General features: G+C 48.6%; 1 protein-coding gene across 1 annotated transcript in view; it reads right to left on the bottom strand.

Annotated features, from left to right (window-relative positions):
- CTDSPL (CTD small phosphatase like) overlaps nucleotides 1-25,557 on the bottom strand; it is a 141,110-nt gene that overhangs the window by 9,661 nt on the left and 105,892 nt on the right. Inside the window, 3 exon segments of the mRNA XM_064277484.1 lie at nucleotides 4,275-4,367; nucleotides 8,180-8,236; nucleotides 16,554-16,655. Coding sequence (XP_064133554.1) covers nucleotides 4,275-4,367; nucleotides 8,180-8,236; nucleotides 16,554-16,655 — 252 coding nt within the window.

The raw sequence follows: 25,557 nt of genomic DNA, 5'->3' as shown, positions 1-25,557 counted from the left end.
TTTTAGGATCCTGGTTATTTCCCTCACGTGTGTGTGGGACAGCACTAGATTCTTCCATTTCTCTTGCTTCTCACGTCCACTCCATCAGAACTTGTTCCGTTCCATCTCCAAAACTATCTCAGCTCCACCTGCCTTCCTCTACACCATCACCGTCCTGGTCTTGGCCTCTAACCTCTGGCCTCCCGAGGAGTCTCGCTCTTCCCTCTGGCCCTCCCTTCCAGCCCATCCACCTCACAGCTGCCAGAGTGGCCGCTGGAAACATAAGTCAGACCATGTCACTCCCCTGCTGACAACTCTCCACAGGCCGCCTGCCGCACTTGGAGTAAAAGCCCAACGCCTTACCGTGAGCCCGGTACCATCTCAGCTGCAGGGGCCCTGATACCTCATGGCTTTACCTCAGAGCATGGCAGGGCCTCTGCTCCGTGTGTCCTCTCGTATGGGACATTCTCCCCCAGCTCTTTGCGTGGCCATCCCTCTGATCAGATCTTGGTTCCCCTCAGGGCCTATCTGGAGTCCGCCCTCTATCTTCCTTTCTGATACTCTTTATCACCTCCCAGTCATTTCCTCACAGTTGATCACCATGTGGGGTTATTTTATTTTCTCTTCATTCACCAGGGCACAGACCCTGTCTGTTGTGTTCACCACATCCCCAGCACCTCACGGTGCCCAGCCCGTAGCAGGAGCTCAGTAACAATGAGTGCTATCAGTCAGTGAGCCGACTTTGCAGCTGGCCTGTGGTGTGCCCCCTAGAGGTCCTCTGGCAGCTGAGCCAGACCAGCTCCTGGCTGTGACAGGGTGGAACCCAGGAGTTTTATGACAGGGAGCTTGAGCCCAGCTCATTCTGCTCGACCCCCTCTCGTGGCCTGGGGGAAAGGAAGAAGGGAAGGGTCTTCTTCAAAGCAGGCTGAACTGGACAAAAAATACAAAGTGATCCCCAAGAGAACATCCCCCGTAAATGAAGATGTCCAAAAGAGTGGGCCAGACTGGAGGCAAAAGGGTGACAGTTGCAGGCCTGCTGTGAGGCCACCAGTGGCAAGACCAGACCGAGGAGGACGGCCAGGGCTCCCAGGGGCCCAGCGACTGCCAGGGTGGGGGGCGCACGAGGCTGTGGTGTCGGGAAGGCCAGCAGTAGAAATGCCCACCAGCTCCCGGGTGTAGCACAAATGCTGGTACAGCCGCAGGACGGCCCTCCAGGGCTACCCGCAGCAGCCCCGTCTCCAGGGGAAAGTCCTCTGTCCCCATGGACATCCTGAGAGAGCAGCACCCATCAGCACGCTGTTTTCCCTACTGACCAGGTGAGGGGAGTGCTCAGGGTACTGTGATTTCTGGTGGTGAGGCCAGGGACCAAAGGCTACCTATGGAAAAAGATGATCAATTTCCCTTTAACCACTAACCCGGGGGGTGGCATCTTAATCTGAGGCGCCACGCCCTCAGATGGACGTGGGCCATGTAAGCTTCACGCAGGTAAGGAGTTTGTCTCTTGTTCTCTGCTATCACCCCAGGGCCTGGTTCAATGTCTGACACACAGGTACTAAGTAAATATTTGTTGGATGAATGAATGAAGGAAGGAACAGAGGGCTCTGACCGTCAGCTTGGGGCTCCCGCAGGCCACTGGGTCGGGTGCAGAAAGGCCCATGGCCTGGGAGCCTGGGAGCTGAGCCCAGAGCCAAGAATGGGGAGTGCCCATCTGGCAGCAGAACAGGTGTGCCAGGAGAGGGAGAAAGGCTGCCTGTGGCGCGGATTCTGTCACCGGGCTGGAGCAGCAGCGAGAGGGGATGGAGAGATGGATGGAGAGACAGATGGAGGGGCAGGTGGGAGCAGTCCAGGAAGAGGCTGAAGGAGGATGTCTAAGCTAGTGCTGGGGGTGATGCGAAGGAAGGAGGGCGTTTCAATTCTGCCGAAGGAGAAACGACTCTCAGTTCACCAACACCGGCACAATCTTCCTGTTTGTTATTTCTCTGGTAATTACTTCAGGTTCCTCAGTGTCCCCGAGGACTGCCAGAGGAACCAACGATGCTACACCACAATGAGTCTTGTACCATTCATCTGCCAGACTGTTCAGGAGGAGAGAGGATGTTTTCTCTGAGGCCACTTTTGCATTTCAGTACGCAAAAATAGGGCACGCATCCGGGCTCCCTCTTGGGGGGCTTGCGTCTGGGCTCCCTCTCGGGGGGCTCACGCGTTAAGGGCTGGCAATGAGGCTGGCAGAATATTGCGCAGGTGAAGCGCTCTGATTTTGGTCATCAAAGAGATGGACCAAACCAGGAACGCCCAGGCTGGGAAGGCAGTAAGTCTGGGAACCCAGAATCAGAGTGCCTGACACACAGAGGAGAGGAAGGGAGTGTGGGCAGGCGCCAGGGCACCCGAGGGAGCCGTCCAGAGACAGGACATGGGGAGGAAGCTGCTGCATGTCTGCCTGGAGCAGGTCTAGACAGGAGATGGATAACCTGGTTGCACAAGGTTCGTCTTTGGGGCCACTCAGGGTGTCTGAGGTGCCCGTGGAGACACTGGTGGCCACCACCAACAAAATGGCATTGGCCCCATCAGAGTCAGGATCTGAGGGACGGTCATGACAAGGCTCCCCTCTGCCCTGCACACAGCACGGGATCTTCGCTGCACTCGTGAAGCGGGGAGACTTAACCATGCGGGGGGGTTCTGTGAGCTCGCTAGCTTTCCTAAACAGTCGGCATGGCAAAGCAATCACTCTTTTGGGTCAAAAAGAGCCAGTGTGGATGCTGGGTTGGAAATGCATACCAAGCTATGGGACCCAAAGGATGTCTGAATTATTTTATCACAATTAATAATCATGATATAAATAACGGACCACAGGAGCACCTCCCACATGACTGTGCCCAGCACAGCATAAGTAGCAGGATGTGTTCAATGGGTGCTTGCTGGAGATGGTCAGACACTGTGCCGAGCCCTTTACATGCTGTGGTGTGATGGGTCACTTTTGCGTGGCCTTTCTAGCTATGAGCTTGTAACTCCCACCCAGGCGATCGGGTTGGACTGTGTGATAAGGTAATTATAGCCCACCAGAGGGACTGGTTGAGCCCTGGGGGTGTAGTGGTTAAGACCTCGGCTGCTAACCAAAAGGTCGACAGTTTGAATCCACTAGCTGCTCCCTGGAAACCCTACAGGGCAGTTCTACCCCGTCTTATACGGTTGCTATGAGTCGGAGTCGACTCGACGGCAATGGGTTAAAGGGACTGGTCAGTTTTGCCATCTCACTGGGCTTGAAATGAGCCACCCCAGAGGCGGAAGGAGAACAGCCAGGAGCTGATGCGTTCTTTGGACCTGGGATCCCCGTGCTGGGAGGCTCCTGGGACTAGGAGACAGAGAGAGAGCAAGCTGTGGCCCTGAAGATGGTGAGAAGCAATGGCAGGAGAGAGAAAGCTGAGTGACTCTGGGCAGAGGTCAAGGGCCAGGGAGAGGCGTGCCTGCAAGCACGGCCGGGGAGAGGCTGTCCTGAGGGAAGAACTGTGTCCTGAGTGGTCCTGAGCCTGAACTGTGACCTGTTACTTCCCTAATAAACCCCATAATTGTAAGTATGGTCTGTGAGTTCTGTGTGGTCACTGCCGTGAATTACTGAGCCCAGCAGAGAAGTCAAGAGTGCCATGGGAGGGATGGCTGGTGTCAGAGTTGGTAAAGATGGAGGAGAGAGGAGACCTGTTTGATCCCCGCCTCATAGGAGTCAGCCTCGGGCTGCTGATCTTCATTCTCCTTCCCCCTTGTGGGGTTGGAGGTCAGACACTTGCCCCCACACTGTGTTTACAGATGCGTTCTCTCATTTGTAGACGGGATCGTCCCCATTTTACAGAAGAAGAAACTGAGGCTAGAGAAAAACACGGCTCTTAGGGTGGAGGCACAACTCTCAACGCGCCGTGCCTGTGGGCGAATTGCTGGCGGTTACCTCTCCTTCAGACCTGCATGAGCTTGATCCAGGGGCTCTCGGGCTCAGAGGCCAGCACTCAGTTGCCAGCCAACAAGTAAGGTGCACCCCCAGGTCTGCCTCACGCAGCCACCCCTTCTCTGTCATGCCGCACATGTTCGTGATTTCCCATCTGCGGACGACCCAGCTTCAGGAGCGTGCAGCAACCTCGTGGAGCCTGTGCTCTAAGTGCTCCCTGTCACCATGGTAACCCAGAAGCTGGCACTCTGCATCCTTCCCATCTGGGGTGGGAACCTGTCACCATAGAAACAGCTTCCCCCACCTGAACAAACGGCTGGTTGACAGCTAGTGGGCGGGGAAGGGAGGGCTGGGCAGGACTCACCTTGGCCAAGCTGGCGGTGAAGAGCACACACTCGAAAAGCTGCCCCATCCTCTGAAGGAACTCGTCCACGTGTGGCCGCTTCAGCACGTACACCTGCAACAGCAGCAGACAGCAAGCTGGTCGCATGGCGGGGGCTGCGATGGCCCAGGGCCCAAATGCCCACGGGACGAAGAATTCCTAACAGTTCCTGCCTCCTGCACTTGGATCTATAGGTGGCCTGCAGAGGCCCAGGCTGTGGAGGGCTTAGTCAGAGGTACAACCTCAGAGCAGACACACCCCTCAAACTAGGCTCCAGGTCTGAGTTCAGGGCGCACGGCCCTCCAAAGGGAGGAAGGGCAGCTGACGAGGGTATTGAAGCTCCTGGGCATTTTCAGAATCAGTGAGAGGAAGAGCTGTGCTATGTCTGTGTGAAATAACTCACTCACTTCACACGTTTGTCTCAGCACCTGCTCCAGGTCAGCCCTGGTGTAGACACAGGCCATGGTCTGGGGGCTGTCCTCTCGGAGCGCCAGGACTAGCCCACTGTCCCTCAAGTCTGTGGCTGTTCCAGCTGCCACTTTCTACTCTGACTCACCAGCAAGGCCTGGGGTTGAAGTGCAGGCCCAGCAAAGTGGCCAGAAGCACCTTTCGTGTTGGCCTGGGAAGCTGCTTACTTGACACCACAAACGTTACTGGCTTGGGTTTGACATAAAAACAGACATTTCAGGTGAGGTGAAGCTAGCCTACTCCCAGGCCCCCAAAACAAGCCACTGGCGGGGGGCCCTGGAGTGGAGTGGGACAGAGAGCACCTTCCACAGAGTGGCTAGGCTCTGTGCAGCCTTGGGCCAGGCAAGGCCAGGCAAGGCCAGGTTGGGGTAACGAAGCCAGGCTTCAGCCCACACACAGCCTCCTGACTGGGGAGCTTGAACGAATCTGAGGAAGCGAACTGAGAGGTGGGAGAGGAGGCAAAGCTGGTGAGAGAAGGCGGAGGAAGAGGGAGGAGGGAAGAACTAATTAAAACTTGAATAAATTCCATTCAAAATTAGCCACAGTTCACTAAAATAAATCAGACTTGTTAAAATTCAATTTGATTCATATTTACTGAGTTCCAGCTCTGTGCTCAGCCTGAATCAGTTACAAAGATGAATAAAACACAGGCCTTGCCCTTAAGAGCTCACGGTCTAGAACAGACATAAGCAAAAATGTCTAAAAAATACACAGGGCATAAGCAAATTTTAAGCCCGTAGCCACTGAGTCCGTTCTGACTCGTGGCGACCCCATGTCAGAGTCGAATTATACTTCATAAGGTTTTCAATGGCTGTAATCTTACGGAATTAGATTGCCAGGCCTTTCTGTGTAGCACCGCCAGGTGGAGGTGAGCCATCAGCCTCTTGGTTAGCAGCTGAGCACAAATCATTTGTGCCACCCAGGGGCCTAATGAAAGTCACAGCAGAAGCAAATTAAGGACAATTAACTCCTCTCTTCGAAGGGAATCATAGAAGGCAACTTTCGGCCTGGGCCTTGAAGGATGAATAGGAGTTCGCCAGGTCCATAAAGATGAGAAGAAGTGAGCATCCAGGCAGAAGAAACAATCCGAGCACAGGGTCTGGAAAGACCTGGGGTGTCAGTGAACGGCCAGAGCCCTGTGTGACCGGTGCATCTGAGGTGGTGATTGAAGACGGGCGATGGGGGATGGGAAGGGAGGCGGTAGAAGATGTGTGAGAGGCAGGCTGGGTGAGCAGGCAAAGGGCCTCGAATGGCAGAGGGAGCAGGTCAGACATCATCTTGCAGGAGGTGAGGAGAAGCAGAAGGCTGCCAGCAGTTGGACCACATGGAGGACACACTGCCAGAGATAAAGTCTACACAGAACTAACTTCCAAGGCACTGGCCTGACGGAAGCAGGGACTCAGAGAGCCTGGACTTGGAGGGAAACTCCGAGCCCAGTGAAGAGTAGGGCGGGCCTGGATCTGTGGCCCAGGATGGAGAGAGGGGCCAGAGAAGTGGGACAGCCAACACTGCTCTGAGTTGCTGGAAGTGGGGGAGGACCCAGGGCAGGGCCTGTGGCTGCAGCAGCTCCAGGCTCCCCACTTTGCCTGTGATACTCCTGGGTGCCAGCACCCCTCAAGACGTGGCTGAAAATTGGGGAGTGGAAGCAGAGTGAGCGGGTTCGATCTGCAGTCCTGTCTTCCCGGGGGCATTGCTTGGAAAGCAAGCTCTGCCCCTTGCAAAGGGCAGGCCCAGCTCCTGGCCACACAGGGGGCTGATTTGGGAACTCTGGCGCAGGCGCCTCTGGCGGAGAGGAAGGTCGGGCGTCCAGGCCCGCGTCCCCGTGCAAGTAACCGAGAATAGGCCCACCGGGACCCGCACAGCCTATCCTGGGTTACTTGAATGAGGCCACGGCCTTCGCCAGGGCCTTGGTCCTCCTGCTCTTGGCGCCTATGGCTTCACTCCCTCAGGTGAGAGATGTGCTGACTTGCAGCCCTGGGGCCCTGGGGTACCTGCGGCAGGTAAATCACAGCACAGTCAGGAGGGAGGCCGGTGAGCTGGGGTGGCTCCTGCAAGAACAGGCCGGCACAGTAGGCCAGGTCCCGAGGGGCACGCTCAGGGTCACGCGGCGCCAAGGATTAATTTCTCTCCTGATCCTTGCCTTGCCGTCAGGCAGCTCTCCTTTGTCTCACCACGAGCACTTTGTAACAAAAAGCCAAGATAATAAATGCAGGAGCCTTAACTGCTTCGGGCTGAGTTAATTCAGATGCATTTGCTAAATGCCTCAGTGCCTGCCCTTCTGGCTCCCTGTCGGCTTTTAAAAGTAGGAAGTGTGGAGATTTACCCTGGGAACAGCTTTCTGGCAGGGCCTCCTGAAGAACAGGGGAGAAAGAAAGGGCAGGGGAAGGACCCCTCTGCGTCAGGAAAAGGGCCCTGGGACAGGGGCAGGAAGGGGTTTTTCATTTCATTCCTTCCATTGCGTGATCTTGAACCGATCCCTTTCCCTGGCTGAGCCTCAGTTTCCCCATCTGGACATTAAGGTGGCTGGACCAGCAGATCCCCAAGGCCTTGCCAGCTCTGACACTCTGCACTCAAGAGCCAAAGAGGAATGACTGCTGTCCTTACGCAGAAACATCCTGTTGTCACTTAAGTACCAAGAGAGATTCTCCTTCCTGAGATACGAACACGTCAGCCAGACGACCTCCCTTTAAGACCTTGGGGCTGACGAGGAAGCTGGTCAGACCATTCCTGTGGGAAGCCTGACAAAAATTCTCCCACCCTTCAACCTCCAAGGCTATTCTTCCTACAATGTTTCCAACCTGGTCATGAACGATGCTATTTCTAGAGGAGCTTCCGCAGATAAAGAAAAGTCAGAACTAAGATGCAAGCCGGCGTCATTACTCAAGCAGCCTGCAGATCCCAAAACTCACACGCCTCCTTTTTCCTTTGTGGTTGGGTTTTCGCTAAAGATTCACCGGAGAAAATCCTGCAGGGGCGACAAGATCAGTGTGGGGTGGCTGGCATTTGAAAGGGACACCTTTTCCCAGGAATCCACCAGAAGTGGGTGACCTGTGGCATTTTCTTGTTCTCTGCTAGGAGACTGGTCACAAGCAATTACATGAGGAAGTTAATTAGACCATCAAGCTAGGCCACTGGGGAATATGGAAACTTCTAAAGTCTGTACCAAATCAAAGAGCTATTTGAAGTTGCAACCACATCTAATATTTACAAATAGATTATAGTTTTCCTTATAAGCTCAGTAGAAAACAAATTCATCTGAGTGAAAAAAAAACAGAAAACCATTGTACTTATGTAAAGTCTGCTTCCTTTGGACTCAGTAATAAAATGATGACTGAAACGGGAGTTTAAAAATAAAGTTCAGAGGGAATTAATCATTAAAAAATGCTAACCGAAACTCAGATTGGACTTTGATTTCTTACCTGATGTATGGTTCCATCAATTTCAACCGGGACAATAAAATCAGCATTACTAATAGGCTAGAGAGAAAAGAAACCGTAATTAATACGTCTGGAAGAATGATATAGAACTGGAAATTTCAGCAAGAAAAAAGCTTGCCTGGACCAATGTTTTGATTTTCAGAATAAACAGTTCAGCAGAAAGATGCTGAGAGTATGCCTTGGCTCCTTAAAATATGCACAAGCAGCAAAGCACATTATTTTCTATCCTGAATATCGTTACTTTCTCAGCACCTTGATCCAAACTCTTTGTCATCTGTCTTGCCTCCTGTCAAAGGTTGGGGCAGTCCGGCTCCCGCCCAGAGCGCCCACGATGACAGGAACCACTGCTGGCCACCAGGGGGTGGAGATGAGCGCCCGGGAGTCCCATAGGACAGGGCAACTCGTGCAAAAGCGATTCGTACTCGGACCTGGAGGAGCAAGCTGAGCTGCCCGGACTGCCCAGGCACGTGGGGTGAAGTCAGAGGCCACGGGCCACAACCTTGGGCACGCTAAGTCTCTCCTCTCTTCCTGGCTCTAGTAATACATCTGATGGTTGCTCACACCTGCATTCGGTCCTAAGAAGCCGTGATCTCAGGCCCTGCCTGGTGGCCTGGCACCGAGTCTCTTGCCCTTTGGGGAGGTCAGCCCACCCTAAGCTGCTCTGCTCCAGAGAAGCCAATGCCCGGCACACACGCAAACTTCTGGACATTTAAAACGACTCTTTGGCATTATGAATGACATTTAAAATTCAAATATGATTTCTCAGCAGTCACTAAGTTCTCAGTGATGGTCAGAGCGCTAAATGGAATTCCATGAAATAGGTAAAAAACGACTCCAATGAGTAGGCCCCACTGCATCGCCAGTCTGCAGACCCCGGAGTCAGGGGGGAGAGAGGCAGAGGCAAGGAGAGGGCGCGGTGGTCCCTGGGCAGGGGCGTGGGAGAGAGACAGAGGCAAGGAGAGGGCGCGGTGGTCCCTGGGCAGGGGCGTGGGAGAGAGACAGAGGCAAGGAAAGGCTGCGGTGGTCCCTGGGCAGGGGCGTGGGAGAGAGACAGAGGTAAGGAGAGGGCGCGGTGGTCCCTGGGCAGGGGCGTGGGAGAGAGACAGAGGCAAGGAGAGGGCGCGGTGGTCCCTGGGCAGGGGCGTGGGAGAGAGACAGAGGCAAGGAGAGGGCGCGGTGGTCCCTGGGCAGGGGCGTGGGAGAGAGACAGAGGCAAGGAAAGGCTGCGGTGGTCCCTGGGCAGGGGCGTGGGAGAGAGACAGAGGCAAGGAGAGGGCGCGGTGGTCCCTGGGCAGGGGCGTGGGAGAGAGACAGAGGCAAGGAGAGGGCGCGGTGGTCCCTGGGCAGGGGCGTGGGAGAGAGACAGAGGCAAGGAGAGGGCGCGGTGGTCCCTGGGCAGGGGCGTGGGAGAGAGACAGAGGCAAGGAGAGGGCGCGGTGGTCCCTGGGCAGGGGCGTGGGAGAGAGACAGAGGCAAGGAGAGGGCGCGGTGGTCCCTGGGCAGGGGCGTGGGAGAGAGACAGAGGCAAGGAGAGGGCGCGGTGGTCCCTGGGCAGGGGCGTGGGAGAGAGACAGAGGCAAGGAGAGGGCGCGGTGGTCCCTGGGCAGGGGTGTGGGAGAGAGACAGAGGCAAGGAGAGGGCGTGGTGGTCCCTGGGCAGAGGCGTGGGAGAGAGACAGAGGCAAGGAAAGGCTGTGGTGGTCCCTGGGCAGGGGCGTGGGAGAGAGACAGAGGCAAGGAGAGGGCGCGGTGGTCCCTGGGCAGGGGCGTGGGAGAGAGGAAGAGGCAAGGAGGTGCGGTGGTCCCTGGGCAGGGGCGTGGGAGAGAGACAGAGGCAAGGAGAGGGCGCGGTGGTCCCTGGGCGTGGAGCCCTGCTACCAGGTGTCTGGTCAGACTCCGAGCTGTACACATGGACATTCCTCTTTGACACGTACACTGAGAATACGTGAAGGCTGTCTGATCCTAGCACCATTACTGGGCACTCAGTACAGCGTGGGGCTTAAAACTACAGCTCCTTTCCTCCCAGGGCTGGAAGGCCAAGGATGAGTTCAATATTCTATAATTTCACAACTAAAACACTGAATCGTGCTAATACACAAAAGGAAAGCGTGAAGGAAGGACCAACGAACTCGGCTGCAGAATCACATTCCTTAGAGAATATTAAAAGAGACACGCCGTTCCCCAGCTCTGAGCAAGCACCGGCCCTCGGTCTCCTCACAGGCTGCTGTAAAGGAAGCTGTACTAAAGCCCAGGCTTTTCACCTGGGTCCATGAGCCTGTGTGGTGCACAGCTGTACATTTTCAAGGGGAGAGGGCTCATAGCTTTCAGATTCTCAGAGGGCTTTGAAATCCTGAGAACATTAAAAACCATACAATAAAGAATATTCTAGGCAGGCCAGAGAAAAGGAATCAGGAGATGCCGTGCACACCGGCTCACTGCATCAATGCCCTCTGAGCAGCCCTGGGGGCACAAGGGGCTGCAAGACTCTGTCTTTAGAGCTGGGATCCTTGGCAACCTTGGGGGGTCAGGCCAGTGTTGCCAACACTCCTAAAGCCGCTTGGGAGGATGCTCTCTATGCTTTGATGGCAACTGCCCCCTGTGTTGAAGGACTTTCCTCCAGGGGAACTTGAGCTGTCTGCAGCCCTGGGACCAACTCTGGAAGGGGCTGTACAACCAGGAGGAAATGATTATGGCTTGTGTGAAACCCATACCCTCTTACGGATGGTCTCCTGCTCATGCCCCTCAGTGAAGTAAGGCGCATCCTGGCTGAGGATAAAAGGAAGAATATGCCAGGATGGTGAGACGTTGTCTCAGGTACTTACACACGTTACCAGCAGAGATCAGTCTCTGGAGAAGGACATCACACTCGGTAAAGTAGAGGGTCATCGAAAAAGAGGAAGACCCTCAATGAGATGGATCGACACAGTGGCTGCAACAATGGGCTCAAGCATGACAACAATCGTGAGGATGGCGCAGGACCGGGCAGTGTTTCTTTCTGTTGTACACGGGGTAGCTGTGAGTGGGACTTGACTTGACGCCACCTCACAACAACAACATGGTGTAACTAGCCAAGCAATAGGGGCCCTGGTAGAGCCATGGTTAAGACTCGGCTTCTAACCAAAAGGTCAGCAGTTCAAATCGGCCAGCCATTCCTTGGAAACCCTATGGGGCAGTTCTACTCCGTCCTATAGGGTTGCTAGGAGTCAGAATCAGCTGGACGGCAACAGGTCTGGCCAAGCAGTAGTAGAGCAGTTCCCATTGTCTGAAACAGCCCATGGAAAACAGGATCAGACCCTAAACACCTGCTTCTTCTCCCTAACACACCAATCCCTGATTTCCAAACTTTTTCATCATTTGCCTCTTTTAAGCAACTGATTTCAAGAAGTGGAAAAATGGTTAGTTAACTTGTTTCTTAACAGTGTAGCCAGAACTGGAACCACAGGATCACCTGGGCCCACGAGCCTGTATCCTTTGGTAGTTTTGTAATTCTTGCCGTTTTTTTCTGGTGGGGGATGGAGAGCGAGGAAGGCGATGGAAGTGAGATGGCCCAACGCTCCACTCTGATCATTACCGCAAATCCGCACCGTTCACGAGGGGTCATGGAGGTGGATATGCACTCAGCCACCAGGTTTATAAGACCCTCTAGCAACCTCTTGTCATGAAAATGGTGAAAATAAACAGCTGAATCCATTCAGACGCCATCAACTTTGGCAGGTTTCTTCAGAGTTGGACATCCTTCAGAAAATGGTCTGGCCACAAGGCCATGAAAGTGGAAATCAATAACAGAAAAATTAGGGAAAAGAAATCAAATACTTGGAAACTGAACAATACCCTGCTCAAAAAAGACTGGGTTACAGAAGACATTAAGGGGGGAATAACGAAATTCATAGAATGCAACAAGAATGAAAACACTTCCTATCAAAACCTCTGGGACACAGCAAAAGCAGTGCTCAGAGGTCAATTTATATCGATAAATGCACACATACAAAAAGAAGAGGCAAAATCAGAGAACTGTCCCTACAACTTGAACAAATAGAAAGCGAGCAACAAAAGAATCCATCAGACACCAGAAGAAAACAAATAATAAAAATTAGAGCTGAACTAAATGAATTAGAGAACAGAAAAACAACTGAAAGAATTAACAAAGCCAAAAGCTGGTTCTTTGAAAAAATTAACAAAATTGATAAATCATTGGCCAGACTGACTAAAGAAATACAGGTAAGGAAACAAATAACCTGAATAAGAAACGAGATGGGCCACATCACAACAGACCCAACTGAAATTAAAAGAATCATATCAGATTATTACGAAAAATTGTACTCTAATAAATTTGCAAACCTAGAAGAAATGTATGAATTCCTAGAAAAACACCACCTACCTAAACTAACACAATCAGAAGTAGAACAACGAAATAGACCCATAACAAAAAAAAGAGATTGAAACGGTAATCAAAAAACTCCCAACAAAAAAAAGCCCTGGCCCGGACGGCTTCACTGCAGAGTTCTACCAAACTTTCAGAGAAGAGTTAACACCACTACTACTAAAGGTATTTCAAAGCATAGAAAATGACGGAATACTACCCAACTCATTCTATGAAGCCACCATCTCCCTGATACCAAAACCAGGTAAAGACACCACAAAAAAAGAAAATTACAGACCTATATCCCTCACGAACATAGATGCAAAAATCCTCAACAAAATTCTAGCCAATAGAATTCAACAACATATCAAAAAAATAATCCACCACAACCACATGCGGTTTATACCAGGTATGCAAGGCTGGTTTAATATTAGAAAAACCATTAATGTAATCCACCATATAAATAAAACAAAAGACAAAAACCACATGATCTTATCAATAGATGCAGAAAAGGCATTTGACAAAGTCCAACACCTATTCATGATAAAAACTCTCAGCAAAATAGGAATTGAAGGAAAATTCCTCAACATAATAAAGGGCATCTATACAAAGCCAACAGCCAACATCACTCTAAATGGAGAGAACCTGAAAGCATTTCCCTTGAGAACGGGAACCAGACAAGGATGCCCTTTATCACGGCTCTTATTCAACATTGTGCTAGAGGTCCTAGCCAGAGCAATTAGGCTAGACAAAGAAATAAAGGGCATCTGGATTGGCAAGGAAGAAGTAAAATGATCTCTATTTGCAGATGACATGATTATATATACAGAAAACCCTAAGGAATCCTCCAGAAAACTACTGAAACTAATAGAAGAGTTTGGCAGAGTCTCAGGTTATAAGATAAACATACAAAAATCACTTGGATTCCTCTATATCAACAAAAAGAACATTGAAGAGGAAATCACCAAATCAATACCATTCACAGTAGCCCCCAAGAAGATAAAATACTTAGGAATAAATCTTACCAAAGATGTAAAAGACCTATACAAAGAAAACTACAAAGTACTACTGCAAGAAACTAAGAAGGACCTACATAAGTGGGAAAACATACCTTGCTCATGGATAGGAAGACTTAACATAGTAAAAATGTCTATTCTACCAAAAGCCATCTATACATACAATGCACTTCCGATTCAAATCCCAATGACATTTTTTAATGTGATGGAGAAACAAATCACCAACTTCATATGGAAGAGAAAGAAGCCCTGGATAAGTAAAGCATCACTGAAAAAGAAGAAGAAAGTGGGAGGCCTCACTCTACCTGATTTTAGAACGTATTATACAGCCACAGTAGTCAAAACAGCCCGGTACTTGTTCAACAATAGGCACATAGACCAATGGAACAGAATTGAGAACCCGGATATAAATCCATCTACATATGAGCAGCTGATATTTGACAAAGGCCCAGTGTCAGTTAATTGGGGAAAAGATAGTCTTTTTAACAAATGGTGCTGGCATAACTGGATATCCATTTGCAAAAAAATGAAACAGGACCCATACCTCACACCATGCACAAAAACTAACTCCAAGTAGATCAAAGACCTAAACATAAAGACTAAAACGATAAAGATCATGGAAGAAAAAATAGGGACAACATTAGGAGCCCTAATATAAGGCATAAACAGAATACAAAACATTACCAAAAATGACGAAGAGAAACCAGATAACTGGGAGCTTCTAAAAATCAAACACCTATGCTCATCTAAAGACTTCACCAAAAGAGTAAAAAGACCACCTACAGACTGGGAAAAAATTTTCAGCTATGACATCTCCGAGCAGCGCCTGATCTCTAAAATCTATATGATTCTGTTAAAACTCAACCACAAAAAGACAAACAACCCAATCAAAAAGTGGGCAAAGGATATGAACACACACTTCACAAAGAAGATATTCAGGCAGCTAACAGATACATGAGAAAATGCTCTCGATCATTAGCCATTAGAGAAGTGCAAATTAAAACTACGATGAGGTTCCATCTCACTCCAACAAGGCTGGCATTAATCCAAAAAACACAAAATAATAAATATTGGAGAGGCTGCGGAGAGATTGGAACTCTTATACACTGCTGGTGGGAATGTAAAATGGTACAACCACTTTGGAAATCTATCTGGCATTTTCTTAAACAGTTAGAAATAGAACTACCATAAAAATAGAACTACCATACAACCCAGAAATCCCACTCCTCGGAATATACCCTAGAGAAATAAGAGCCTTTACACGAACAGATATATGCACACCCATGTTTATTGCAGCTCTGTTTACAACAGCAAAAAGCTGGAAGCAACCAAGGTGTCCATCAACGGATGAATGGTTAAATAAATTATGGTATAGTCACACAATGGAATACTATGCATCGATAAAGAACAGTGACGAATCTGTGAAACATTTTATAACATGGAGGAACCTGGAAGGCATTATGCTGAGTGAAATTAGTCAGATGCAAAAGGACAGATACTGTATAAGACCACTATTATAAGATCTTGAGAAATAGTATAAACTGAAAAGAACACATACTTTTGTGGTTACGAGGCGGGGGGAGGGAGGTAGGGTGGGAGAGGGTTATTTACTGATTAGTTAGTAGATAAGAACTACTTTAGGTGAAGAGAAGGTCAATACTCAGTACATGGAAGGTCAGCTCAACTGGACTGGACCAAAAGCAAAGACGTTTCCAGGATAAACTGAAGGCTTCAAAGGCCAGCGGAGCAAGGGCGGGGGGTTTGGGGACTATGGCTTAAGGGGACTTCTAAGTCAACTGGCAAAATAATTCTACTACGAAAACATTCTGCATCCCACTTTGAAGTGTGGCGTCTGGGGTCTTAAATGCTAACAAGCGGCCATCTAAGATGCATCAATCGGTCTCAACCCACCTGGATCAAAGGAAAATGAAGAACACCAAGGTCACATGATAACTGTGAGCCCCACAGACAGAAAGGGCCACATGAACCAGAGACTTACATCATCCTGAGACCAGAAGAACTAGATGGTGCCCGGCCACAACCGATGACTGCCCTGACAGGGAGCACAACAGAGAACCCCTGAGGGAGCAGGAGATCAGTGGGATGCAGACCCCAAATTCTCATAAAAAGACCAGACTTAATGGTCTGACTGAGACTAGAAGAATCCCGGCAGTCATGGTCCCCAAACCTTCTGTTGGCCCAGGACAGGAACCATTCCCGAAGACAACTCATCAGACATGGAAGGGACTGGACAATGGGTTGGACAGAGATGGTGATGAAGAGTGAGTTACTTGTATCAGGGGGACACTTGATACTGTGTTGGCATCTCCTGTCTGGAGGGGAGATAGGAGGGTAGAGAGGGTTAGAAACTGGCAAAACCTTCACGAAAGGGGAGACTGGAATGAGGGAGTGGGCTGACTCATTAGGGGGAGAGTAAGTGGGAGTATGGAGTAAGGTGTATATAAGCTTATATGTGACAGACTGACTTGATTTGTAAACTTTCACTTAAAGCACAATAAAAATTATTTAAAAAAAAAAAAAGAAAATGGTCTGGGAAAATTTCCAGGATGGTAGGTTGCTTGGCAGTTTCCAACAGTGCCTCCCCAATACCTCCGAATAAAACCCACAGCGCTCAGGTTACCTTGACAAGCACGCATTACTGTCCTGGGGCACTGATCGCCTTGTGCCATCTGAAAAGCATTTCTTCAGGGGTTATAATGTTAACGAACTCCAATCTCATAAGTAAGAATGAGGTCTCAGCATACCGGCAGCCCAGCATTTCCCTTCCAGACTAATGATGTTAAACTCAACACTTTAGGTAATGTTCACCTGAGTTAATAAGCTGGTGTTATTGGAATTTCTTAAGGAACAGTGAAGTCATATACCAACCACCACAGGCTTTCATCCTTTCTGTTTTTACCTTCCCAATACAATTGGGATCGAATCACAAAGATCACTGGTAACTATTAATGTTGATTTACCTTGAATGAACTGTGTACCAACGTTTCATCTAAATCAATGACCACACATTTCTTTCCATAGTCAAGCACCGTCACCTCCGGAAGGAGGTATTTAGCTGGTGGCTAAAGGGAAAAAAAAAAAATGTTATCTACATGTAAAAGACAAACCAATTCCCTTATGATTGTATTAGGCTATGTTAATGAAGTTCAAAATGAAACCAAACATTTAAATGCCTGGTCAAGTACACCATGGAATTTCATTAAGACCAATGAGAATTACTAGCCTGCAACTCAAGTTTTACCAAACAAATATTGTGCCATTATCTGCGTGGTGGATATGACGGCCGAGGTTTCGGAACCAGGAAACCCTGGGTTTGAATAGCAGCAGTTCTGCCACTTTCTTGGCTGTGAGCTGGGTAATTACACATACCATGAGAGGTTGTTACTATCATTTACAATAAAGGTAAAGCACCTAGCGTTCTGCCTGGAACATAAATGGGGGCTACTGTCATTACTAAAATGGACTACGCGAGAAAGAGTGTTTAATTATAATAGCTACTATACCTAGTGCAGGCCCATTTTCTGGGGTCTTAAGTTGCCTGAAATTCACTGTGGCAGTTAAGCGCATTTTAGGGTTATGTTGGAACCACAGTATTTATTTTTTTAAATATCGTGACTGACATTTAAAAAAAATTACATACCCACCAGCAAGATGCAATCCAAAGTGGTCCTCAACAGTAGGAAGCAGGAATTAAATGGGCCCAGGTACAGTGCCCTGCCTTGCGCCCCAGTGGGGTACAACACTGAGCAAATGTGCCCTTTTTCACCACCCCAATTCTTTGTTGCTGGAAGCTCTCCTGTTATCCATATGCTGTGAGTTAGCCGGAAAACCTACTTCTATGTCTCTCTAGAAGTTAACGCTAATCCTGGGATAAAGGGGCCATGAAAAGTTAATAAAACGCTAGGTATCTTCAGCCTACCTCACTCTTGATGTGTTTATTTAACTTTGCCTCATTCCAGAAATGATTTAAAGTATTTTAGTTTACTCTGTGGTATATTCAGTGTCCACTGTTAACTAGCTAGTTTTCTGGCCTGTAACAAGGTCAAGCTCTGTTCAGTGTTTGATGCAAAACAAAACACAAGAAAGTTCTTCTTCCTAGCCACTGAGGATAGACTATTTAGTTTATTAAATAAAACAAGAAAAAAATGAAATTGAGAGGCTCTCCCTTTTAAGTGGGTATTTCTTTTGCGTGTGTAGTGTGGTTTGTTTGTTTAAGCTGAACATTAGCCAAGGATCTAATTTTGTACTTTAGCTGGTTCCATAGTGGATGTAACACAGGCAGTCAACAGGTTAAGTAAATTTGCAAGTAAGGTGATCACCTTGGCAGGGAGGTGGGGTGCAGGGCAGGCTGAGAACCAGCTACGCGTGGGGATACGGCCGGTTCTAACTCTAGGGGGGCTCTCCAGAAAACGCGGGTGTCTTCAACCTTTCTACTATCACCCACAAGAAGAACAAGCCCTGAAAGCCTTCCAACGCCCGTAGACCTAATTAAAGCTCACCATGAAGTCTTCCCTCACTCTTTGGCACTAGGAAAGGGTGTTTCTTAAAAAGTGGGCATAGAATTTGGGGTCCTAGAAAGGACTTGGAGCCCTGGTGGCACAGTGGTTAAGTGCTACAGCTGCTAACCAAAAGGTCGGCAGTTTGAATCCTCCAGCCGCTCCTTGGAAACCCTATGGGGCAGTCCTACTCTGTCCTATAGGGTTGCCGAGAGTTGGAATTGACTCAACAGGCAACACGAGAAAGGACTCAGTCTTTCACTATAAATCAAAGAGTCAGCTGATTATAAAACCCAAAACATTAAAAGACACTCACAGGCAGACGTTTTGTATCAAAAAGGGTTTTAAAAAGGCAGGGTTGTGAGGAGCTCTTTAAAAAGGCGGGGCGTGGTCAGAGAGGACTTGGGGGATCTCCGTGTGGGGCCATAGCAGAAAGTATGTTTACAGCCAGAATAAAATTTGTTGTCATTTTTTTATTACACACTTATGTAATAAAAACATATTCTGACCGTAAAGAATGCAGACACGGAAGAATAAAACACAAGTATTCCTTTTTCTCTGTCCCCCCTTCCCTCCCACAGATGTCCGCCCTCCTTGGAGTCTGGTGGGCATCTGCCCAGTCCTCCCACCAGGAGTTTATCTGCTACTAAGACAACGCTTTAACTTGATGTAATTGCTAAGATTGAAAAACAAGCATCTAGAAACTCTACCCCTAGCGAATCTGAAAACATCAAATTTCTGCCAAAAGTGGCTCAGTTATTTTCCAAACCCAAGGAATTAAAATTACTTTCCTAGCACTTTTAACCCACACTTTACAAGCACTCTGTGGGTTAACTGTACGTGAAAAGCCTTATGAAGTACTATTCTCAGAGAGACAAGACCAAGAAGGGTAAGACTCATTTAAGCTACCGATTTGGTGTTTGTGCTGCAGAGAGTAAGATCAGGCTGGGGTCGGGGCAAGAGCCAGGAGGCTTCCATGAATCCATTCCTAAACGCACACAGCCTCTCTGCAAGCTAGGCTTTAGGTTAACGCCATTTCCATTCTTAGGAATTCTTCTGGACAGATTTGTAAGGACACTGTACGAGACGGCAAAAGTACTTGTTATTTTGATTGATCTGTTTAGGTGACGCTAGAATCATTAACTAAGAAATGTCCCGGAGCAAAATTTCTCTCAGGCCAGCTTAAAGCTGAAGAGTAAGAGAAACACTGGCTATTTATCAAGAAGGGCCTTCTTTTACAGAACTGCTTGCTCAAAAGTACAGGGCGGGCATTGCTGGGGGTGCCGGGGGTGGACCTTACCAGGGGTGAGGTGGGGTGAGGAGAGGGACCATGGCTGGCCATTCAGAGTTTAGGGGGGTGTTCTTTCCAGTCCTCTTCCTGGGAGTAAATCTGGGATGTCCTGTCCCTGGCAGTGAACTGACAACCATGAACAATAAATTCTAAGTTTATTTCCAAGGAGCCCTGGTGGTACAACAGTTAAGTGCTGGTCTGCTAACTGAAAGGTCGGCGGTTCAAACCCACCCAGCGGCTCCGTGACAGAAAGACCTGGAGATATGCGCTGTAAGGTAATGCCATTCAGCTATATGCATCCCCTTCCTAATGGAGTCAGCTTTGCTCCTCCCTGAAGCATGCTGGGGATGAATTCGGGATGGACTCGGGCTAAGGTACAAGGCCACGAGTGGCATGACCGGGCCAGTGGCCAAGGCCGAAGAATGCCTTAGGAACAAGAAGGAAAACATCTGGGCCTGGATGTGAAGTCCCTGGGAACACTGACTGCCCAAGGACGTAGGAGAAAACGATGAGCCTTGGTCCCAGCTGGAATGGTATATAGGCTTGGGTCCCTGTCTAGGTAGTCGTGGAAAATGCTCCAGCCGGCCGCCACTGGAGAGCAGCTGCTTGCCCGTGTCAGTAAGTTTCCCTGAACGTATGAATTTGGAAAGGGTTATTTTTTTTGGATGTGTCAGTTCTTTGGATTATCTGCCAGGACGCACAGCGAGGGTCTTCGCTTGCTGGGGCCGTCCCCCGACATGCTCCCATAAAGATTAATAAAGATTTACAGCCTAAAAAACCCTATGGGGCTGTTCTACTCTGTCACATGGGGTCGCTATGAATCGGAATCGACTCGTTGGCACCTACGACAACAAGGTTATTTCCTTTGGATCACTCGCCCCATACACCCTCACAAATATTATAGATTTGGTATGTCTTTCTGGTATGTTAGATTGTTGTTTTTCTACTTAAGATTTCTCAGGCTCAGGGTCTGCTCAGGGACCCCTGAGCCTGGGAGTTCAGGGTAGCGCTCAGGGAGACCTGTAGGAGGAGACGACTCCAGACGGGCTTACTGAGAACAGGTGCTCTGCTTCTATGTCCTGTGCAAGGTTTGGTGGAAAAAAGCGTGCTACTGCCTATCAAAAGCCGTAGGCAAACAGCATAGAGACACACTGTTAGAAACAAATTTCTTCTCTCCCTTTCAAAAGGCATTTTCCCCAAAAGCAATGATGAGGAGGCAGGAAGGGACGGGAAACATGGACGGATGGAAACGGGGAACAGGGGGTGTGGAAGGGGACAAGGGCTGATACTCTGCTGGGGATTGCAACCGATGTCACCAAACAATCTGAGTATAAACTGTTGAATGAAAATTAATTTGCTCCATAAAGTTTCACCTAAAGCATCCTAAATAATAATAATAATAATAATGGAAAAAAAAGGCATTTTTATGGCTCAGCTACACTGCCAACCCAGTGTTTGTGAGCAAAAGTGTGGTGTGTGATTCAGGCAAGAGTGTAGAAGGGTAGGTCTTGGGTCAGCCCCAGCAGCACGCCCCCTTGGAGCCAAACTATTCGTGTGCTACCCTCTTCAAGCCAGGACCGCCCCAGCGTCAGCAGTTTCTAAACCTTCTGTCTCTCTGCACCTTCCCCTTCCCCCTCAATACCTGACTTTAACAAACAGCTCATGCAGCTTCCTAACACGATGTGTGGAGGGCCCCAAATCTCCAGCCCACAGCTGAGAGGCAGATGTCACTGAGTGGAACACTTAACACCAAGTGCAAACAAAGGCGTCACTTCCAACAGGTGGGCAGGATACCTGAGTAGTCACTGGGGCCAAGAACGCTGGGCTGCTACTTCATGAGTTAAACCAGAATAAATTCCAGATGGCCCAAAGAGTTAATGAAACTACAAAGTAGCCCTGGTGGCACAGTAGTTAAAGCGCTCAGCTGCTAACCGAAAGGTTAGTGGTTTGAACTCACTCACTAGCCGCTGGTGGGAGAAAGATATGACAGCCTGCATCCATAAAGATTACAGCCTTGGAGACCCTATGAGGCAGTTCTACTCTGTCCTATAGTGTCGCTACGAGTTGGAATCGACTAACAGCAACAGGTTTTGGTTTTAATGAAACTACTACAATCCTAGAAGAAAATGTGGATCATAGAGTGAAAAAAAAACAAACCCGAACCATTGCCATGGAGTCGACACTGACTGACAGCGATCGAGAGATCTTTCTAAGCATGACATAAAATCCAGGAGCCTAAGGAAGAAGATTAATACACTGGCCTATCATAAAATTAAAACTTACTTGTGGCCCAAATGATCACAAACGAGGTCAAAAGATACGACATAACTTTGGGAACGAGTGCTAATTTCCTTGAAAGTTAAAAAGATAAACAACACAGAAGACATACACAGCCAATAAACTTCTGAAAACATGTTCATATTCACTCATAAATGAAGAAATGAAAATCAAAGCAAAGAGATACCATTCATTTCTTTCAGATTAGCAAAGACTAATGCATTTGACAACAACCATTTTTGGTAAGAGCGGAGCAATCTCATGGTCTCTTTGTGGGACTATAAATTAGCACAGGTTTTAGAAGGACAATTAGGCTTTACTCTATCAAAAATTGTAGGAAAAAAAAAGACCCCAAAAAACCAAACCTGTTGCCGTCGAGTTGATTTCAACTCATTGCAACCCTATAGGGCAGAGTAGAACTGCCCCATGGGGTTTCCAAAGAGCGGCTGGTGGATTCAAACTGTCAACCTTCTGGTTAGCAGCTGAGCTCTTAACCACTGCACCACCAGGGCTCCAAAATTATAAAATATATCCTTTAAGCTAGTGTTTCTATAATTAGTGACTGATAACACAGATACGATCACGTAGGTCCATAAACACACGTGTACAAGGATATTCACACAAGCACCTGTAATAGCACATAAATGGAAACAAAGTAAATGCAGTTAACGGCAGATAAAAAACGAGGCAGGTCTGTAGGTACTAACATTTGGAAAGATGTCCAAGCGATCTTACTGAAAGCAAAAAGCAATTTGCAGAAGGGTGGGTACCATACGACCCTATTTGTCCTAAAAGTTCCCACGAGGACACAAAAGATATTAAAACTAGTTACTCCAGGCAGTGGGGCTAGGTTGGGGGAAGTTTTCTTCCTACTTTAATCTTTCAGCTTTTTTTTTTTTTAAAACCATGAGCTTGAATTATTGTTTAGTAAAAAAGTAAATGGCCAAACCTGCACACTTAAACAGTGAATGAAAAAGGGGGGGGGGCGGTGTGTGAAGTGGGAAGCAGAGATAGGGGACTCCAGCTGGAACTGTCTGCCATTCATAGGCTCAGAGGCACCCTAATCTTCCTGGCCTGGAGAAAGCTTTCAGGAGATTGTGGGACCAGGTTTAGAGGTTCAGCACAAGCCTAGGTTTCTGGTTCTGCGGTGCAGCACCCCAATCTCTCAGGGCTCCCAGCACTGACCAGGTCCCCGTACAGTCTGGAAAGGCAAGGGCCACTCTGTTTATGTGACCTGGGGCTGAGGAGGTGGGTGCAGATCTTGCAGGGGTCCCACGGCTTGAGTCCCGGGGCTGAGCTGGCCCCCAGATGGACCTGGGTTCAGTCCTGCGTGCGAAGCAGGTGGTGGAGCTCAGACTGTGTCTGCCAGTGGGACTGTTTTCCTGGAGGTTATCACTCAAGATGCAAGTAACTTTAGCTTGGCTGTTTTCCTGCCAGATATTTCTAGAGTCATCAGGCCTGACCCGTGACTCACGCTTGAGACACAGTCAGCAGTTTACCGACCTAACACTGGGCTAAATCACACAAGGACCCTCCTTTCCCTTGGCTGTTTTATTCCAGTATATGTTGCTGAGTCTAGATTTGTGGAAAGTGGGTCAGTTGCCTCATAGGAGTATTCACACTGACTAATGCTTTGACTGGATGCTTAACTTCATAGATGGCTGTAATTCACAAAGTTAATTCAACTTTGAAAAAAAAAAAAAAAAACAGCACTAGGGGTACTAGAGGCGGGGGGATAGTGCTACTAGCCACCTGCTTGATGGAGGCAGCTTTGCAGGCAAGAGCCCTGTAGTGGTTAAGAGCTCAGCTGCGAACCAAAAGGTCAGTGGTTCGAATCTACCAGCTGCTCCTTGGGAACCCCATGGGGTAGTTCAACTCTGTCCTATGGGGTCTCTATGAGTTGGAATCGACTTGATGGCATTGGATTTGGTTTTTGGTTTTGCAGGAAAAATGTCACATTAAACTATTTTGTATAAAGGTTAAAAAAAAGACCTCTGGTATCAACCCCATGGGGTATCCCTGTCAAGCACTGGACAGAAAGTTGTACTACATAATCAATTTCCTTGATTACAGCCAGTTTTCCCAATAAAGCCCAACCCCCAGGCACGCTGGGAATGTTAGGCTCACTCCACAGACGCTTGTAATTTGTTAATCAATGGAGAGCTAAAGTTCTGAGAAAAATAAAATGACTGAAAACTTTCTTGGGCAATCTGTAAGTAACACCCACGACCAAAGTCTTTGAAGTCAGCCCATGGTAATGAAATCCACTCCTTTCAGTGTTAAGATTGTTATGTCTCTTAGATGTTCCCAGAAAATATTTGGGGGGGGGAAAAAAAAACGAAAGATGGATGAGCAGATTTGAACCAGATAATCCTTACAGACTAAGATATCAATTACAGACATCGTTTAAAAAATGAAATCATTCTCTAAGAAAAAGGGCTGTTGGAAAGGCCTTAAGGGAGTTATCAGCTTGCTTCCAGCTGAATGGTCTCAGGCTGAATGGCTCCTCCGCTGGCCAGGCAGGTGGAAGCACAGGAGTGGAGGGAACTGCTGGACAGGGCCCGTGCTGGGGTGGGGCCCTCCTGCAAATTCGGGGACTGGAAACAGAAGTGCTGTGGTCCAAGGGAGCCCCCAGCAGGGGCAGAACGGCAGCTGGGGGTGGGCTCTGCCATTTCTCTGATCTCAGGGCCCCAGCCAAGCTGCTGACACTGCTGACCAAGCCAGAGGTGGTTCTGGTCACCTGGGACCTGGGCTTGGTGCGTCCAGTACCATCGGGCCTGAACCAGCTGCAAAGATCTATGTCTGGGCAAATGTTGCTCTCCCCAGCCCACGGCAGTGGGATGAAGAGTCTCGGGGGCAGGAGCAAGCTACCTCAGCATATTAAGACTCGGGGGTCCTTCTCAGAGAGAAAGGAGAGGTGTGAATTTGGTTAGTAGACACCGTTGCCCCGCTGGTCCCGAGAAGGAAACCACACAGAACTTTCTGCTCACAGTTTAAGATGTAGCTTCATTTTTCTTCTTTAACAGAGCTGTTTATACCACATGGTAAAACTCAACATACATGAGAATGTTCATCATTTTATCATCTATGTTAGTAGGCCCACAGCCACAAGTTCCTAGGAATGTTTAAATAAAATCGGATAAATATACATACACTTGGTATGGGAATGACCTGCCTCTGGTCACCCTGAGGAAAAAAACAAAAAAGCCATGGTCAGGTTTGAAGAAAAGCAGAAGATGGTCTCAAAAGAAATTTCAAAGCACTCTTGAGTATGGCCACCATATGATCCCACCCGCCGCCCCCGTACCTTGGTGGTGTTTAACGCGGGAACCCAAAGACTCCCCACCTTAGGGCGCTGGGTTCCATTCTGCCTCCCAGACACACCCTCCCCCGACAAGCCAGGCTGATTCCTGAGGCTTGCGAGCTATCTGTGCATATTTAAATAACTACTGCCTCTTCTCCCAAACCCTGGTGGTGCAGTGGTTAAGAGCTCAGCTGCTAACCAAAAGGTCAGCAGTTCGAAGCCACCAGGCGCTCCTTGGAAACTCTATGGGGGCAGCTCTACTCTGTCCTATGGCGTCGCTGTGAGTCAGAATTGACTCGATGGCAATGGGTTTGGTTTTTTTTTTTTTTGGTCTTCTCCCAGGAATTTAATCCTTAATTTAAAAATAAATAAAAACCCATACTTTACTTTAATCCATGATTCCCTCTAGGAACTGGTCTGTTTCTTCTTTTCAGCAGGGTTTTCCCTAAAAAGACTAAGCCTTAAGTCAACATAATACACACGGAGAGCAAGACAAGTTCCCCAGATTACAAGCTCCCCTAGCTACCCCAGGTCCTCTTCTATGGGCGTGTTAAGTAGAGGGGACAAGCCACCTACAACAAGTCCCCTCCCAGGCC

Source organism: Loxodonta africana, chromosome 27 (assembly GCF_030014295.1).
Source record: "Loxodonta africana isolate mLoxAfr1 chromosome 27, mLoxAfr1.hap2, whole genome shotgun sequence".
NCBI lineage: Eukaryota > Metazoa > Chordata > Mammalia > Proboscidea > Elephantidae > Loxodonta > Loxodonta africana.
The sequence above is the reverse complement of the archived record's forward strand: the minus strand, read 5'-3'. Positions and strand labels throughout refer to the sequence as shown.